Source organism: Cololabis saira, chromosome 2 (assembly GCF_033807715.1).
Source record: "Cololabis saira isolate AMF1-May2022 chromosome 2, fColSai1.1, whole genome shotgun sequence".
NCBI classification, from domain to species: Eukaryota; Metazoa; Chordata; class Actinopteri; order Beloniformes; family Belonidae; genus Cololabis; species Cololabis saira.
The window spans coordinates 17,642,085-17,659,906 of record NC_084588.1 but is presented as its reverse complement, the minus strand read 5'-3'; the positions used below and the strand labels follow the sequence as shown (position 1 = coordinate 17,659,906).

General features: G+C 40.9%; 1 protein-coding gene across 1 annotated transcript in view; it reads right to left on the bottom strand.

The window, feature by feature from the left end:
• Positions 1 to 14,473: 14,473 nt before the first annotated feature.
• ddb1 (damage-specific DNA binding protein 1) overlaps positions 14,474 to 17,822 on the bottom strand; it is a 53,852-nt gene continuing 50,503 nt past the window's right edge. The window contains exons 25-27 of the mRNA XM_061739110.1: positions 17,193 to 17,295; positions 16,393 to 16,516; positions 14,474 to 15,131 (exon numbers count right to left, since the gene is read on the bottom strand). Of these exons, the coding sequence (XP_061595094.1) occupies positions 15,048 to 15,131; positions 16,393 to 16,516; positions 17,193 to 17,295 (311 nt within the window). The 3' untranslated portion in view covers positions 14,474 to 15,047. The remainder of the gene's footprint in view (positions 15,132 to 16,392; positions 16,517 to 17,192; positions 17,296 to 17,822) is intronic.

Genomic DNA, 17,822 nt, shown 5'->3' with positions numbered 1-17,822 from the left:
TCAGACCCCTATAGCGACTTTTTTTCAAAAAAGCGACTAGCGACAAATCTAGCGACGTTTTCTGGTGTTATTGGAGACTTATCTGGTGGGCAGAGCAGAGCAGAGACGAGACCCTCACCACTCCGCGTCCAGACTGCAAATGAAATGCGCTTGCGCAAAGCCGCTGCTGGCTTGCAGAGCGGGATGTAAATGTAAATGTAAATGTAAACGTTTTTTTTTTCTTTTGGGTCACTTTTCCAGTCCCAAGCCCGGATAAAGGAGGAGGGTTGGTTGTAGAGCTAGCAATTTCACCCTACATAACAATCTTTTGATTAAATTTGCTGTTATAACATTTAACAATACAGGACAAAACTGATGTGTGTAATGTGGATCTAGACAAATCATTAAAATCATTAAATGTTGTTAATGTTGAAATTATTTTTGTACATTTGTAGTTCTAAACATATTTAGGGTGTTTTCTACTCACTTTTGTCTCTCCCACGACGTTATTCCTCTCTCCTACAGCGTCCATTACAGTTATATGCAAATTGCCAATTATGCAAATTAGGTGATGACGTCATTTAGCGACTTCTAGCGACTTTTGGGACAGCTACTTTCCTTACTGAGGAGTTGGCAACACTGGGTGTAGCATTTGAACTAAAGTGACAACAAGACTTCTGAACATGAACCAAAAAAATAGAAAATTGAAAATATGTAATCAAGTGTGAATCAGCGCCTCATATTGGGTAAACACCAATGACCAATTAGAAATACTGATAGTTTGCAAGAAGCTGGTTTTACTGCCTGTTCTGAGAGCTCAACCGGACAGAAACAATCCGGACCCAATCAGGCTCAAGTATTCCACCTAAAAAATATTTCACTTGACATCACCACAGAGGCAGGAATGAGAAGGCTCCCCTCAATTTTCTCTTATGTTAACACTCTCAACTTGAAATATGCCTGTACCGCTGTTGGGCCTCATATATTGGGCTTGTAAAGGCTTCCTGTTTGGGACCAATAACAGAGAAACTCAAATGGACCCATAAGATGCCCATTTCAAGCCCAAGCCCAGAAATATTATTTGATTAAGGCTGACATGTCAACAGTTATTAGAAAACATATTTTTCTAATTCCAAAGAAGCTCTCTATTAGCCAAAAGCCCAAATGTTCATTCTTCTTTGAACTTGTTCCAAGAATGTTTTAAAAACAGTGCTGCTGGGCATCATAGATCCGATTATCACAGGTTTTAATTTGCTGGGATAAACAAATGCTTCATATAATTATTAATAATTAGAAGAAGAAAAAAAAGTAGATGGGGTTTCCTTTGAAAATAATCTACTTATTTGGATGTAGACTGAAAAGAACACTTTTAAACATTTTCATAAGCTCCAATACTCTAGAGGCTCCAATATGAGTATGAACTCATTGGAGCTCTGAGCTTGACAAGAGCTTGAAAATCAGCAGAACAAATGAATGATCAACATTAATATGGAACCATTTTTTACCCAACAATGGTTCATATAAAGTTCTCTACACTGTTTTTCTACCCAGTCAAGAAGAAACCTTGTCAAGATTTAAAGTAGGAACCAAGTGCAGGAGACTGGGAAACAGTTTTTTGTTGTTTTTTTTTTTTTTAAACAGTAAAAGCACAGTGATTTCCCAAAATAACTCAAGTCAAAGACAAGTAGCATGAGGAAGTACAATGCATCACAAGAGAATAGCATGACGACAGGCAGTCATAAAGGGAGGAAAGACGGTGCAATATATGCTCAAAAAGCCGCTGACACAATCAACAAAGACACAAGTGACAATGCAGCAACAGGGAGGAGAAGGGAAGAGGCTGACAGAGAGCGAAGTAACTGATGACAGAATAAGCTCTCCAAAAAACAAGATCAGGAAAACATAACCCCTGTATTTACAACAGTGAAACCAGAGACTGAACAGAGGTCATAGAGCACACAGGAAAACATATATATTTAAACACGTACAGTATACATAAGCTGATTAGGGACCTCAATTTAGTTTCAAGGTATATCTTGTTCATTTTAGAAAGTGTCGTCTAGCTGTCATGGTGTCTGTCGTTGCCTTTGGCAAAAACCCAACCAGCATAACTTTGGACTCCATGCTGGTTGTCTCTTACGATAAATTGACACTGGCTGCAGACCAGTTTCAGTGGTAAAGGATGGCCTAGGAGGCGTTCACAGACAGCAACTTCCAACAGAATATAAGCTGCCATCAAGAAGCACAACTATGTCACAAATCCTGCAGCTTTGTGACAGAGAGCAAAAAATAAGATTACTTCTAACTTCTGATGCTGCACACATATTTGATGCAGACCATAACACATCATACCGGACCGGACCAAACTAGAACGACTAAAATAGAATAACACTTAATCCACCCAGAGAAATGGAAAAAACGTGATTTGAGACTTTAATCATTTACATCAGTTCTGTTTTGTCTATAGTAGAAGCATGTCACTGTCAGCAAAGAACAACCCAAAACACGGTTGCTGCTTTGGAGAAAAAAAGAAAAACAGAGTAGATTTTGAGCTTTAAAATCTGTACTTTCAATACAGTAACATCAAAAACAGATGTATATATGTTACATTGTAACAGGGTAGATGTGTATTGTTGAGTGCTGTGGATACTGTGTTTGTGTGGGTAGCATGACTTGTATCCTGGGGGTGTGGTCTTAACACGGTGGGTGCTGATGCAGTGACTGCGTGATTAATGTGATACAGGTGTGGGCGGGTGTGACCTGCATCCTGCAGACAGCTTAATTAGCCACACATGAAACTCCGGCCAAAGTGGAGATTTGCAAAAACTCCGTCTTCACGTTTGCTTGTAAACGGAGGGAAACGAACATTTAGGCTTCAGAACGTCACATTATGCGACAGAAATGTCACCAGCGTCATGTGTTTGCAACCTGTGTTTACAATTTGTTTGGCCACCGTAGTTACTCGTGTCATTTGTTGATGTTTTTTTCCAGGATTCCGATTGGCTAGCATGACTTTATGCTTCTCGTTACACTGCCGCCTGTAGGTTTGGCTGCTCATAGCAGCGTATTTATGCGGGTTCGTGTAAATGAAGAGATTTTGAAAACGATCTGATGTAAATGATGGTATTTTTCAAAACGTAGAGGGGGAAATATCAGTTTTTGTAAATACCCGGCTATGTGTAAACGTGGCTTAAGAGGCAACAGCTAATCGGTGGTGGAGCTCCCGCTGAGTGGATAATGATGACGACAATTACAACATGAGTGTGGCTTGTAGTGCAATGTTCCTCGAGTGGTCAGCAATACAGTAAATGGTGGAAGAAATAAGGCAGAAAGAACATGGGTTCACCCCTACTTTGTCAGTGTAGGTAATACGATCTGACATTGTAAAAATGTGCTATGAATTTAATCAGAGCAGGACGCTGAGCATGATGGCTTCTCCTCTCTGGATTGGATGAAAGCTCGAGGGACCGGGATCAAAGACTCAGACACTTTCACTGTAGCAGAAGAAGCCAGGGGGGACGTCTGACTGTGCATCAGTGTGATTAAAAGATGTGAGTTGAAACTAGGGGCCTGACCAAACTGGGGATCGAAAATCTTGCATGACTTTCTGACACCTGGTTAGACTCGGAAGAAAACTGTGTGTCAAGCTATCTGAGACAGAGATTATTTTCCTCAGCCCCCCCAGCTGCTCCCGCACAACTTCTGGGTTTCTTCGTTTTAACAGTGTCGACTTCGTTGGCTTGGCAAAAACTGGGTCATGCCGCAGGACAGTGAGCAACATCAGCAGATCTGCAACAACAAGAAAAGATGTTGCTATGCCCCTGTCAAAGTCCGGACATCACCCGGAGGAAACGCAGCAGAACATTCTTATACACATATTTAGGTGTCTAATAAATCACACCATTTGGGATTTGTTCTGGACATGCTGGCGGCAGAAATAAGTATGAAACACAATGTTGATATTATCACTAATATCATACAGGACAGGCTGTAATCACATGTTTCAGTAGGGCTGGGCGATATATCGAGATTTTAATATATATCGATATATTATCAAACGCGATATGGTATGAGACAATATCGTTTATATCGATTTAAAATTTTTTTTTTTTTTTTTTTATGATTTTGATATAGCTTATTTTGTGACAAATTGACTTGAATGTTTTATTTGAGATTTGCACAAATGTTTTGTTATTTGCACTACTGTCAACCTCAGTGGAAAAGTCTGCCTGTTACTGTCTACATTGTATTAATTGCACAGTGTATTTGAATTTAATTGTTATGCAGGAAAGGGATATTTGTTTTATTTTATTCAAGAAGCATTTTTATTCTATATATGCAGGCAGTTTATTTTTATTTCATTTGTTTTATACATTTTGATATTGTGCAGACCTCTGTTAATAAAGGAACCTGTGTGACATTTGGCACGAGGCTTTGTATTAAAACTGACAGTTGTTTTAAGGGTTTGCCTCAGAAACAAATTAAGCTAACAGAGATGCTATGCTATAATGCTTTGGGGGAAACCCCAATTATGGCACAGAAAAAATATCGATATATATCGAGTATCACCATTCAGCTAGAAAATATCGAGATATGACTTTTGGTCCATATCGCCCAGCCCTATGTTTCAGTGAAGCATATCAGTTTACAGACATCAGACCTGTAAAAAACTACAATTGTTCTCCTATTAGCTCGAGTGTGTTCAACACAAGTTCCCGTCTATTACAGTAACTTTACAACTTTGTTGTTTTGATCGGACCTTTCAGTTTGTGTTGATTTTCCTGAGAAAAATGAAAGGTTTTGTGCATCTGCATGTGCACTTTCCTGCACAAGACACATGTGTATCCCCCTTTTAAACCTTAAGACCTTTTTATGTTGTCATTAATATTTATGAAGAAATATTGAAATAAGATGCCAAAAAATGTTTAACTGGACTTAAAATATTAAAGAACAGTAAACAGAAAATCCTCAAAGAATAAAAAGACACAACATTGCTATTACCGCCTGGCAGATTGTGTGTGTGTGTGTGTGTGTGTGTGTGTGTGTGTGTGTGTGTGTGTGTGTGTGTGTGTGTGTGTGTGTGTGTGTGTGTGTGTGTGTGTGTGTGTGTGTGTGTGTAAACCACCTCTCACCCAATGACAGCAGGGAAAGTCTCCAGACACACACACAACCTCAATCAGAATGAAGCAGGTATACTGTAGAAGATGGATGGATGGATGCATGGATGGATGGATGGATGGATGGATGGATGGATGGATGGATGGATGGATGGATGGATGGATGGATGGATGGATGGATGGATGGATTATACATTATGATACCAATGATTCATTCAGCGAGAGAAAGGTTCGACGCTTGGGATGGTAATTTTTCCGATTCCACTTCCCGGAAATGAGAAAACAATAATGTTCCAAGCTGAGATAAACGCTTTGCCTGCTCCCAGAACTCGGTGGTGCAGGATCACTGAAGGACTTCTAAATCAAATATTCCTCACAAAGGCACATCCAACTAACCCACAAAGGGACGGAGCCATCAATCTGCCCGAGGCGAGTCATAGCAGAATAAATGCAGCCTGATGAAGGAGTGTCAATCATTCTGTGACTGTTAGTCTGGGTCTGCTTCAGATCTGCTGCAGTCAGGTCTGCCATGCGAAACAACTTCTCTTCTTGATCAATGAAATCACCTTGAAATCTGTTTTGTCTTCCTGCAAAACAAATTTCACCCAGGTTCACAAATTCGTGTTAACATTCTCTGAATCCGTGGCACACCTATGAAAGGATGAGCAGCGAGGGCGTCTGTGGCACAGCGGGTAGAGCAGTCAGCTGCCAATTGGAAGGTCATTAGTAGTCCACTGTGATGCTCCAAGATGAAACAAACTTCCCACAGTGAGGCTTGTCTGTTGCGGAAACACAATGAAAGTTTTGATGGGTGAGTCCGGCGTCATGGTGTGAGCTCGTATTACTGTTGATCTGTGGACTGACCTTCAGTCTGAGGGAAATCTTAATGAATAGAGAGAGGCAGAGGAGGAAGAGCCAGTCGCTCAGGCCTTCATCCTGTGCTGTGTCAACAACCACATGTAGCGTGGACCTGACAGGAATATCTCCAAACCGGTCCAGGCGTAAACGAAGCACTTTGTTCAACGCAGAACGAACCATCAGAAGATGCAATGAGATCCCAGATTCAATCATCTCATTTAAGGAGAATCAATGCATTGAGTGTTACACCCTGAGGAAGGCTGTGGCCGAAACGCGTGGGCTGTAACCCACTTTTTTAATCTTTCCACATGAAATAGCCAATTTAAATAAAGGCTTTTTATATTTGAAGAAGAGTGCCTTGGATTTTTCTTCTTTTTTGAGATCCCAGATTATTTGGAATTTCTGCAAAAATGAACATTGTCCCGTCATGAGTGGGTGTGGGGTGCATTATGAATGTTGCTCACTGTCAGTAGTTGACTATGAAGCGTAGCGTTGTTGTGTGCCGTTTTAACTCGATTGTTGATTGTGTTTTGACTAATTAAAGTTAATCAAATCTACAATGCTAAGGCTAAACGTAGCAACGTTTTTTAAGCTTTAAATCTTAAACTGTTAAATCTCATTCTCATTACTGTTTTGATTTCTAGCACCTTTTGTTGCAAGGTCTCAGTTCAAATTGTGTATAAACACAACAGATCAACCTCATTTGGCTCATATATATATAAACCACAGCAATATTGTGTTTGTGAGGATCAGAGTAACAATGTGATGTCGTAACATCATCTCAGACAAAACATCATGAAAATGACTTCATTTTCCCAGTTTATTCTGTCATTCAGTGCCAGGTTTGCTTTTTTATTCAGGATTTTACACATGCAACCGTGCATAAAGAAGTCTTTTTGCATGACTGAATTCAAGGTATAAGTTAAAATATTTAAACTAAGGACACAAACAATAAAGCGTGAGCAGGAAACCAGAGGAAAACAAGGCTCCCTGCGCTTCGGGGTAGAGACAGCAAAACAAAAATAGCTCAAGAGTACAGGCAGAGGACTTTGACTGCCAGACACTGACCAGTTTCTTTCCAACCTTCAGTTTAGAGATTTTTCACTAGAGCTAGTTTTCCTTGTCACTCTGCCAGTTCTACAGCCTGTAAAAACCTTTGATATTTCAAACAGGGAAGAAAAAAAACCAGCAAAAAGCTGGAATATTCCTGTTTGACATTGTTTACTGCAGATGAAAAGAAATATCCACGCACCCGAAATTAATGAGGCACTTGAGAAAAGAATGCACCCAAATTAAAACCGTTCAACGGCCCAAGGTTTCTTTCTTTTTATTGCCGTGAGGCTATTTAGAGTACGGTAACTTAGCATGAACTGTACTTTAAAACCACCCTGCGTGATCAAAGGTTTATAACAATTTTATTTTTAATCAAATGGGATTAATAAAAAATTCTTGAAATTAACAGGAAAAAGGTCTACTTAGCTTGTTACACACAGAGTTTTATTGTAGACTTGTAGATAATGCAAACTGACAGTACCTCTGAATTATGTAACTATCTAATTCTGATGTTAGTTGTGTTTCTGCTCTCTTATTTAAACATTTTAACCATGTGTTTAAGTTAGTTTAACAAAAAAGTGAAATGAATGAGCTTTCACCAGTCAGCAGGTAAAAATGTTCATGACTCGGTGGCTGAACAACCTGCTTCATCCAGCAGAATCTGAGAGGATCAGCTAATTCGACTGGAAGTGACCAGTGTTTGCTAAACTATGCCCAATATAACAGCATTGTGCTGAGAAATCACGAGTTCTACTTTGACCAACACTGTTCACACAAATAAAAACCTGGAAGCATCCTTAGATGTATAAAACAGTTGTCCAGCCATCGACTTCCACTTTTCCAGGTTCAGGTGGTGGAGTAGATGCTGAAGCAGAGGCCCAGTGCAGCTATGTCCTCAAGCTCCTCCAGGAGGATGCCAAAGCGTGCTCAGGCCGGCTGAGGAATATTAAATCTCAGCTTCTTCTGTGAAAGTCATGGTGAGATTGATATTTCTCAAGTACTCCTTCAACAGCACCCACCGTCACTGGTGTTAGTGAAGCTCTGCTTTCCCTGCCTCATGGTTTGCCAAAAGGGTTGAGGTTGGCTTCTTTGAACACACCAAAGGTTTTTTGCCACAGCAAACGCAATGGCTGCACTCAGCCAGGACGGTTGGTTTCTGCTGACAGCTTCTGGGCTCCCACACACTAACAAGGCTCGGTTGGAAAAGCTCCTTCAACTTGTTGGCCTCTTAAAGGAGCATGAGGCTCCTTTTAAGAAATGAGACTCATTAGCGCCACCCTTCGCCACGACGGCCGTTGGGGGTACTGCAGCCAACAGTGAAGCCGGCACGGGAGAACGGGGAGAACGCACATGCAGCGTCATTTGACGTCACATCCGCAGGACAGCGCGGGAAATTCGGGCCCACAATTGCAGCACATTTTGCAGCACACAGCCTGTTCAAGGCAATGGAGAGATACACTAGAGCAGTGATTCTTAACCATAGGGCCGCGGCCCACACTTGGGCCGCGAGCGCCCCCTAGTGGGCCGCGGAAAAAATTCTGTTTTGTAGGTTTGGGCCGCGGGGGCCGCGGGACTGCATCTCGACCATGTGGTGGCGCTAATGCGTTAGTCAGTTGTTACTGACTGCCAGCCGGTGGAGGAGGGAACCAAGAGGAAGAAGCGGGGGAGCTCTATAAAAGAGGAGAATAATGCCGCGGCACGTTCCATTTACCTCGGACACTCATCTAGCTGCACGTGTACTATTAAGGCCTGTATTTACGGAGAAAATCCTTTATTTTGCACAAAATAGGTTTAAATCCGCCAGGATAAGGGATCGTTTACTTGGTCTGCGCTCAGAGTCGGCTTGGATCTGCCAGTATCAGGGATCGATTACTTGGTCTGCGCCCAGCAACGGGGAGAGCGAGCGCGGCGTGATCCTTTATTTTTATATTCTCCATCGTGGCCACAACTAAGCCCAAAGCCCGAAACAGAGCAAAGCTGGAGGCTACTCTCAGAGTGAGCCTTTCCCCCATTCCACCCAGACTGGACCTGGTTGTGTCTCAGAGGCCCAAGTTTCTCATTAAGAGCTGCAGATAAAAAGGAAATTGTATTTTTTTTTTAATATGTATATGAAAGAAAATAAAGATTCTTCTGGTTCTGCTATGCACAAATATAGTTTCATTTGCACTTTATTTCAATTTTATTTACAGTTTATTTAATTTAAAAACATTATTTTGAATGTATTTATTTTACTTTTTATTAATAATAATGACTTGGTTTTATATAGCGCCCTTCAAGACACCCAGAGCGCTTTTTACAGAGACCATTATTCATTCCTATACATCCTCACCGGTGGTGGTAGCTACGTTTGTAGCCACAGCTGCCCTGCAGACTGACAGAAGCGTCAGTCGGCCCTTCCGACCACCACCAAACATTCAAACACATTCACACAGGGCAGGTGGGTAAGGTGTCTTGCCCAAGGACACTATGACAGCCACTGGGACGGAGCGGGATTCGAACTGCCGACCTTCCGATCATTGTATGACCCGCTCTACTGCCATCCATTGATTGATTTATATGTATATATATTTTTTATTCTGAGTCCTTCCTTTTTTTATTTAAGTAAAATCTAATTATTGATCTTTTTTTATTAATACGCCTGAACTGATTGATTTGTCCTAGTATAAATCAAGCTTGACATGTGCATGTTAACACTCACATGTTTCATAAAAGTCTGTGATGATCATTTTATTTGACAAGGTTTTTACTTGGGCCCTGGGCCGCTCTGTACTGAAAAAATTGGGCCTCGAGGTCAGAAAGGTTAAGAACCCCTGCACTAGAGGGCTCATTCTTTTTGGTTTGGAACGCTTCATCTGACATTATTACTAGAAAACTTAAAACGTATACACTGTGGGAGTGCGGTTGATGTAGGCAGAGAAACGACGGAGATTAATTCCTCTTTGGAGAGCACTCCATTTAATTCAATTAACACAGTGAGAAACCAAAAACCACAATCAGAAAACTGTCGCGCAGGTCAAGACGTCAGCACCTCTGAGGTGTGTCTCTACTCTTAAAGTAGCACGTATAATTAAAGCTCCTTTAAGGCTGAGTTATGGTTCTGCGTCAAAACGACGCCGTGCCTACGCCGTAGGCTACGCGTCGACGCGTACCACACGCCGTCACTGACGCCGTCACTGACGCCGTCACTGACGCCGTCACTGACGTGCACCTCCCAAAAATTGTAACTACGCGTCCAGGCGACGCAGACCAAACGCAGACCGAGGGGGCTGTGATTGGTTCGCTTGGGAGCAACGCATTTCCGGTTTCCGGTTTGAAGCAGTCGTGAACTTTCAGCACTCTTTTCTTCGTGTTTGTGTGATTTTTTTTTTGTTTTAGTTTTTTGCACAATAGTTGTCCTTATCTCTTTGATTCACTGTGACAGAAAAAAAGTCTGATAAACCATTCAGGAAAAGATCGCAAATTAGCGGTCACGGGGGGTACTGCACTGCGGCGAAATGGAGTGACGGAGAAGTCCGAAGGGTTCCCGACGGCGTTACGGTGACAGCGTAGGCACAGCGTCGTTTTGACGCAGAACCATAACTCAGGCTTTACACCTGTGGTGTCCTCCAGTTTCAAGGCCTGCCACCTCAGCAGGCACTGACGACCTTGCAGCCACAAGCCCAGAAGCAGCAAACAAGGCTCATTAGGGCCCGAGCACTGACAGTGCGAAGGCCCCATTGTATCTGTAGGAATTGTAGTTTTTCTCGTTCTCGTTTTTGTTTTTATCCTCTTTTTTCTTCCGACGAAAGGAGGGCCTTTTTGCCCCCCTAAACGTGCCCCAAAAGTCACCAAATTTTCCAGGCAAGCCAGGCCTGGCGAAAAATGTGATATTTAATAGTTTGCATTAATGGGCGTGGCCTAATGGCTCAACAGCGCCCCCCGGAAAACTTTATGCCTCAAGCCCCACAATACGGTTTGACGTACAGTACATGCACGAAAATTGGTACACACCTGTATCATGTCGTAACTTAAAGAAAAGTCTCTTGGCGCCATGGCTGAAACCGAACAGGAAGTCGGCCATTTTGAATTAATCATGTAATTTTGGCACAATTAATGTCATTTCTTCGGCCGCTTCTTCGCCCGAACCGTAACGTCCACCCAGGTGTGTTATAGCCTACATCAAAATGTGCGTCTCCATCCTACGACGATGCACATTACTTTTCTCAGTCAAAAGCGTTACCGTGGCAACGATAGACACCAAAAAGCGCGACCCCTTTCATCCTACTTTCTTCCATAACTTTTGAATGGTTTGACATAAATAGTCGTGGGTGGTTTCATTTGACTCGGTTTTGAGTCCTTGAACATAATTGGTGCAAATTAGCCCCGCCCCTTCTTTTGATTGGTAGATATTTGATCATTCCTATTTTCTGCCATAACTTTTGAATGGTATGACATACAGAGTCGTGGGTGGTGTCATCGGACTTAGTTTTGAGTCCTTGACTTTTATTGGTCAAAATTGCACGCGCGATGGCCCGTTCATCGCTGCTTGCAGCTTTAATTTGGACTTCTTCCTCACCTCCCTCAGGATGAGCTCCAGCTGGTTCCAGAGCACATGCTGTGCATGGAGTTGAGCCCTCTTACATTCAGTTGGTACCTCTCAACCGCATGCATGAGCTGGGGGCCCCTCCCTGGCAAAAAGGTGATATTGCATGTCCTGAGGGCTGGTTTAAGCGTTACATGGTGATGGCTGGCTGGGTCACCTTGCAAAGCCCACATGCTTTCAGCGGCTGTCCAAACCACTTCAAACTCAAATCCATATGGACTTCCCTGCAGGTGGTGAGCCCACAGGTGGGCGAAGCCATGTAGCTGGCTCAGGTTGAGCCGAGCCGGACACCATGGCTAAATGCCCTGCCACCAGGTGGAGGAGGAACCCCCTCCCCCAGGCCTGCTCCAGCGTTTTAGGATATCCTTTGTCTCCATATGAATCTGTCATAGGGGAACAAAACATCTGCAATAATGCTACACAAAAAAATGATCTGCTCTGTAGTGCAATGCTAATTTTATTAGAATGAAACCAAGATATAAAGAATGATTTGGAAAATGTTTTAAAGGTTTAGCATTTAGTAATACTGCCACTCCTCACATTTAAAAGGTTTTCCAACATCAAGGATGCAATATGATTGTTCTCCGTGTTATGTTGCCCTGTCCCTCTAACTACACAAAAATAGGTTTTGTCACATTTTTTGTCACATTTCTATATTTGCCTCTACTTCCTTAGTCGTCCTTTTCTAACATGCAAAATGTGGTTTTGCATCATCTTGTTGAAAAATGCATGGACATCCTTGGAAAATATGTCATCTTGACGTAATCTGGGTTTAATTTGTTTCAAGAGGGAAAAAAAATCTAGCTGTTTAATCAACTGTCAAACCTTTGAAATTATTAATGAACATTTCATTTCAGATATATAAAAGGCAAGCTCTTATTTAGACATTCCCTTTAAGATACTGAAATCACAAAGGATTTTCGCATCTGCAGCTTCATCACAGCATTTCAACTGTTGATTTCCTGTTAACTAACTTATTTGATTCCTTATTCATTCATGAATTATTAATACACACATTGTTTAAAGTGATTGAGGAAAAAAGCAATAGATAAGCAAAAGCTCAATTTTCACAGTTGAACGTTGAAAAAAAAAAAAAAGGGTCTAATGATTTTCCACAGTTCAAGAAAACAGTATTTTATTTTGTTTTTAATCAAATAGCTATGGTATGGTGATGCCACTGAAATTGTTTTGACATCATCATGGTGGCTTTCCGCCTTTGCTAGTGACATTAAGCGCGCTTGATTTTCACGATTTATGCTGCCGGGGTGTTTCTGGCACCAGCACTCGTATCAGTTTCATGATTTTCTGCTCAGCAATCACACTCCCAGCAGCATCCTCCCGGTGATCTCACAGCAGTCCCACCCAATCCTGGCCCCGAGGACCAGGACTGACAAAACAAGCTGAAGAAGTCACATTAATGGATTATCAGCAGACTAGGGAAACATCTGAAACAATGATTGGAATATTTACCAGTGTTTCCCTTTCTTGGGAGGCACAATGCAATTGTGCTGCCTGTGCAGGTTTTTTTTGTTTTTGTATTTGATCTAAATACGCCATCAGACTTGAGTTTGGGCTTTTAGGGACAGATGAAAGCAACCCTCTGCACAGTAAACGATTATGTTGATTATACAGCAGAAAACCAACCAAAAACTTCTCTCTGCAACACAATTAATCAAAGGCCATACATTAATTTCACAGCGTTAATAGGACCTAATTTATCTTACAGCGGCCCATTATCCAGCCTCTAAGATCATCAACGGGCCAGAAACAAGCTGCCTAACTGCTATTTCTTTCAAGACCTCGTTCAACTGAACTTGCTTTAATATGCGACTGCTCAAAATGAAAACATAAAACAAGAGCAGCAATCTTCTATCTTCATAGGAAATGTCAAACATATTTTTTTAAAGCTTTAATAGAATCTACAGCTGTATATCTCTGATAAACAACACACATTAGCTGTTGAGTGCGACATTAAAAAACTGGATCCAATTTCAGTGTTATTAAAAAATGTTTAATTAAAGCTTCTGTTAATACTGATGATGGAACTCGTAGGTGGTTAAATAGATTATTCTAAACAGTCCGTCGGCTCAATATTCAAGGAGGGGAAACAAAAAAAAAAAAAAGTTTTGCAGGCGGGACTTTGACCCATGTTCACCTGAAACCTTTGCAGAATGTGACAGAAAAATACAAGACCAAAACCATTTTAATAAGCTGAAACAAACATCACATCTGCTTAAACTAAAAATCTGAACGCTGAGGTCAGCTGGTTTTCAGTATAAGTAACAACTGTCACGTTCACCATCAGTTTTCTTTGTTAGCATGAAAATATATTGTTGATTGTGTTAATTCGGACACACGCAGCTGATGATGACTACAAACAACAAACTATTGGAACTATTGAATGGAACTAAATTAAAAATCAAACCTCTTTAAGGGGACCAGAGAGATTCCATTAAGTCAAACATTCATTTCTCAAAAAAGTGACAAAAGTTCATGAAAAGTTGAAAAGTACTGTACTGTACTTGGATTTTGCCAGCATGCCTTTAAAGATTTTAGTCTTATGGTGTCCAAGAAACATGTAAAAAAGGGAGAAAGAAAATCATAAATAATCAGTATTATTATTCTCTAACAGCATATATTTGTTATTCAATCTTGTGTTCTTTGTATTTATTTTCTTTTTTTACCCTGTGTGCTGACTCTTGAGACTTAATTACCCAGAGGGATCAATAAAATTGAGTCCAAGTCGAATACTGAACTGTCATCGGCTCCTTATACCCACAAATTTAAAAATGACATTTATAAATTGATTATCAAAGTTAAGCAAAGAAGCCTTATTCTCAGTTATTAAAACAATTATCTATTTAATAAAGTTCAGACACAGACGTCAACAATACTAAAGCAAATTTTATTAGAACAAACAAAAAAAAGAAAAACATCACAAAGACAAAATGGCTATAAATCTATAATTTTCCTCATTTTGTTTCTCTTACAGCATTTTTACTCCAGACTTCAATAATAATAAACTTGAAAGTATAAATCAGTCAGATTTAAACTTTGAGGTGCAGAGGATGGGCTAACCTTCAACCGGCCTGTAATTGTCACAAATATCCCAGAGAATAGTTTTGGTGTGGAAAATCTTCAGGTTTTTCCTTTTCATAGTCGCACATTATCCCCACACAATCACACATGTGACACGCGCACTCAAACACACTCAGACCAAGGTCTTTGAAATCGCTCTTTTTTTGTCCAAGCAGGTTGATACACACTTCACCTAGAGACGCTCGTCTAAATGAAGAGTGGTACACTCGTGTTGCATCTTTAGGTCTGAAGGACAAACATGCACACACTGTTTATTTATAATTATTTACACATCTGGAAAGCCCAAACCATTCTGTTCCTCGTGGTTTTGTAGATCATGTCGCCCTCTCACGTAGCAGGGGTCTGACTGGCGAGCTGGACTAGTGGATTCTCGTCAGCTCCTCTACAATCTTAATCACCTCATCCACCGTGGCTTCACGTTTCATGCCGCTGCCATCATCGATCTGAAATTGAATGACATCAAGCGGTGAGCTGCTGAGACAAAGCCCGCCAGCGTTCATTACATCACCTGAGATGACAAACGAGGAGTTGCGGGGGAGGGCGTGTGTTTCACAAGCAAACCACTCGCATATCATGCAATGTAGTCACTTTTGATTTGGGTGTATCGTCTTAGTTCAGTTGTTTTGGAGGTATAATCTTGCTACTCTTGGCAGTCTTTTAAATCATTTCGACAGATGGTGAAATGCATTTGTTTGAATAACTGCAACAGGAGGTTTTAAATAATGGTTTTACAGTCAGACTGTAAACGTTAGTCAAGTAAGGGACACGATAAATGTAATTATTCTGCAGCTTCTATCAAAAATAAATGAATAAATAAAGATAAAAATCTATGAATAGTCGTCTCTTTGCTCCCAGAAACTAACCTGTCCACCCTTTCATATTTGAATAAGAGTTCATTTGGAGTCTTGTTTTGATCATATCTACAAAAATGTTAATCAAGTGAATTATTGTTTCAGTTGCTTAGAGTTGCAAAAGAACAACTGCTGCCCCTTGATTTACAATTCCGCTTCATGCAGAATCTTGGCTTTAAACAAGAGATTTCAAATTAATTCAGACTTTGGTTATAAGTACTTTTTTTTTATGCAACAAAGAGGTGCAGAGCAGAATGTTGTCTCCCAAAACTAAATTTGCCACCTGCTCTGCCCTGAGTGGGTGAGGAGTAAAAAGGAGAAATTACAATGCAGCGCTGGTTTCTTTCTTCACCATAGACTCCTGGGGAAGCTCTGTTCTAACGCATTCATGCAAAACCCTGATATTAAACAACATTTAACATTTTTCTCCATGACAGCTCACCGAAAATGATGCCAAAGTGGAATTGACAAATCCTTGTTGCTTTAAAATGTCTTTTTTGGTGGTGTGGCTTACTTAAAGAAAACAACAAGTATGACTTTCCATTACTTTTTTACCCCAAACCCCTTTATGATGGTAGTTAAGTGGATATTACTGTTAAAATAATTCAGATTCATTTCATTAAATGGCCCCTTTGAATTTTAGAGAAAGCTGAGATGACAAGTAAACCAATCTGGGAAGTAGAATCTTTTTTATTTCAGTGAGGAAAAAAGACATGGAAAAGATTTTGTGAGAAACTGCAACATAAATTTGTGTTTCAATGAGAAATGTGATGTTTGCTTAATTTACACTAAAATGAGAGAACAAAAACTCCAGTAGCAACACCATGTGTGGATGTGAATGAACAGCTCCTACCTGCAGAGTGCTGACAACCTCCTGCATCTTTGCCCGGCCCAGATCCAGGAAACTTTCAATCAGGTCGCCGTCAATAAATCCTGTGGCCTGCTCCGTCTTACGCTCCGTGTGGAAGGACCTCCAGGTGCCGAGCAGTCAAGGAAAATCAATACAGGCGACTGCTGTTTCCCCTGAGGATGGCAGCTTGGGCACAACAATACATGTTTTACCTCAGGTGGAGTCAACAAATATCCGTGACACGAAGAAAGTCAAACAAAAACAGACCAACAAACAGCTATTAGTCTAAAAGTCTTGTTATCAGGAGTAACATGCTTATAAAAATGAATTAATTCCAATATGGGAGCACTTCATTTGAAAAAAGCAACAAAATCAACGCTTTAGCTTTCATGAAGTATCTTTTGGGTCCGTTATACGAATATGGCTCCAAGTGACAATTAAACTCATAACTCAAGTCACGTTATCTCCAGGAGCAGAGAGAACATTCATATTTTCCTAAATGTGATGAGGATTGAAACAAATAATCACCAAATTAGCTTTTTTCAACTCATTTCAGAACTGGATGAAGGTTTAGGATTCATACTGGAATCAGACGATGACATCACATGACAGGATGGTTGCATACAAACTAGTCAAGCATGAAAAATTCATCAAGCTCCTTCCAAGCCAATTAAAAAGACCATTACTGCTTTGTCACTTCCTTTTCTGGGATTGCTGCCAACAAAACAGCCACAGCTGTCGGGGCAGGTCACCTGTGCAGCTGCCACAGATGGTGAGCGTTCATGTGAATCGAAAAAGGATATAAGCTGTGCTCGATCTTGCCCACACTCTTGATGACCTTGTTAAGACGGTTCTGCAGGTCCAGCAGGAGGCTGTACCAGCCCTCGGACAGGGACGTCACCAGACCTAACACACAGAAGCAAACGTAACACACATATTTTTAAAGATCTGTTCTACTAAACGGCAGATGGCAAATAGCCCGATTTCCCATCAGTAAGAAGGAAGAAAGCAGTTTTAAGACTGCATTCATAACAGAACTCGCATTGGGTTTCTAATTAATAATTTGAAACCGCAGTCCTCCTAATGCAGCCTTCACGCTTGCATGCTGGAACCACATTGGGAGAGAAATTGCATAATTTCCATACTTTAATAGTTTAAGACATTTCACTCAATTTCAAGAGCAACTCATTGGTAAATCTAACAGTCACAGGGTTTTGGGGGAGTACCATCTGCTCCTCTGCGCTGAAAACAATAACTCTGACATTTCGTGCATGCATTTAATGCTCCCGGGAAGCAATCTGCACTAAAACTGACAGCAGCACGAACAGGAAACATATGAACAAAGACTTGCATTCATTTGCCATGCAGAGGTTAAATCTCCATTTGACGCTATAAGAATGTTTCAGGGCAAATGGCACAGATCAAAATGAAAA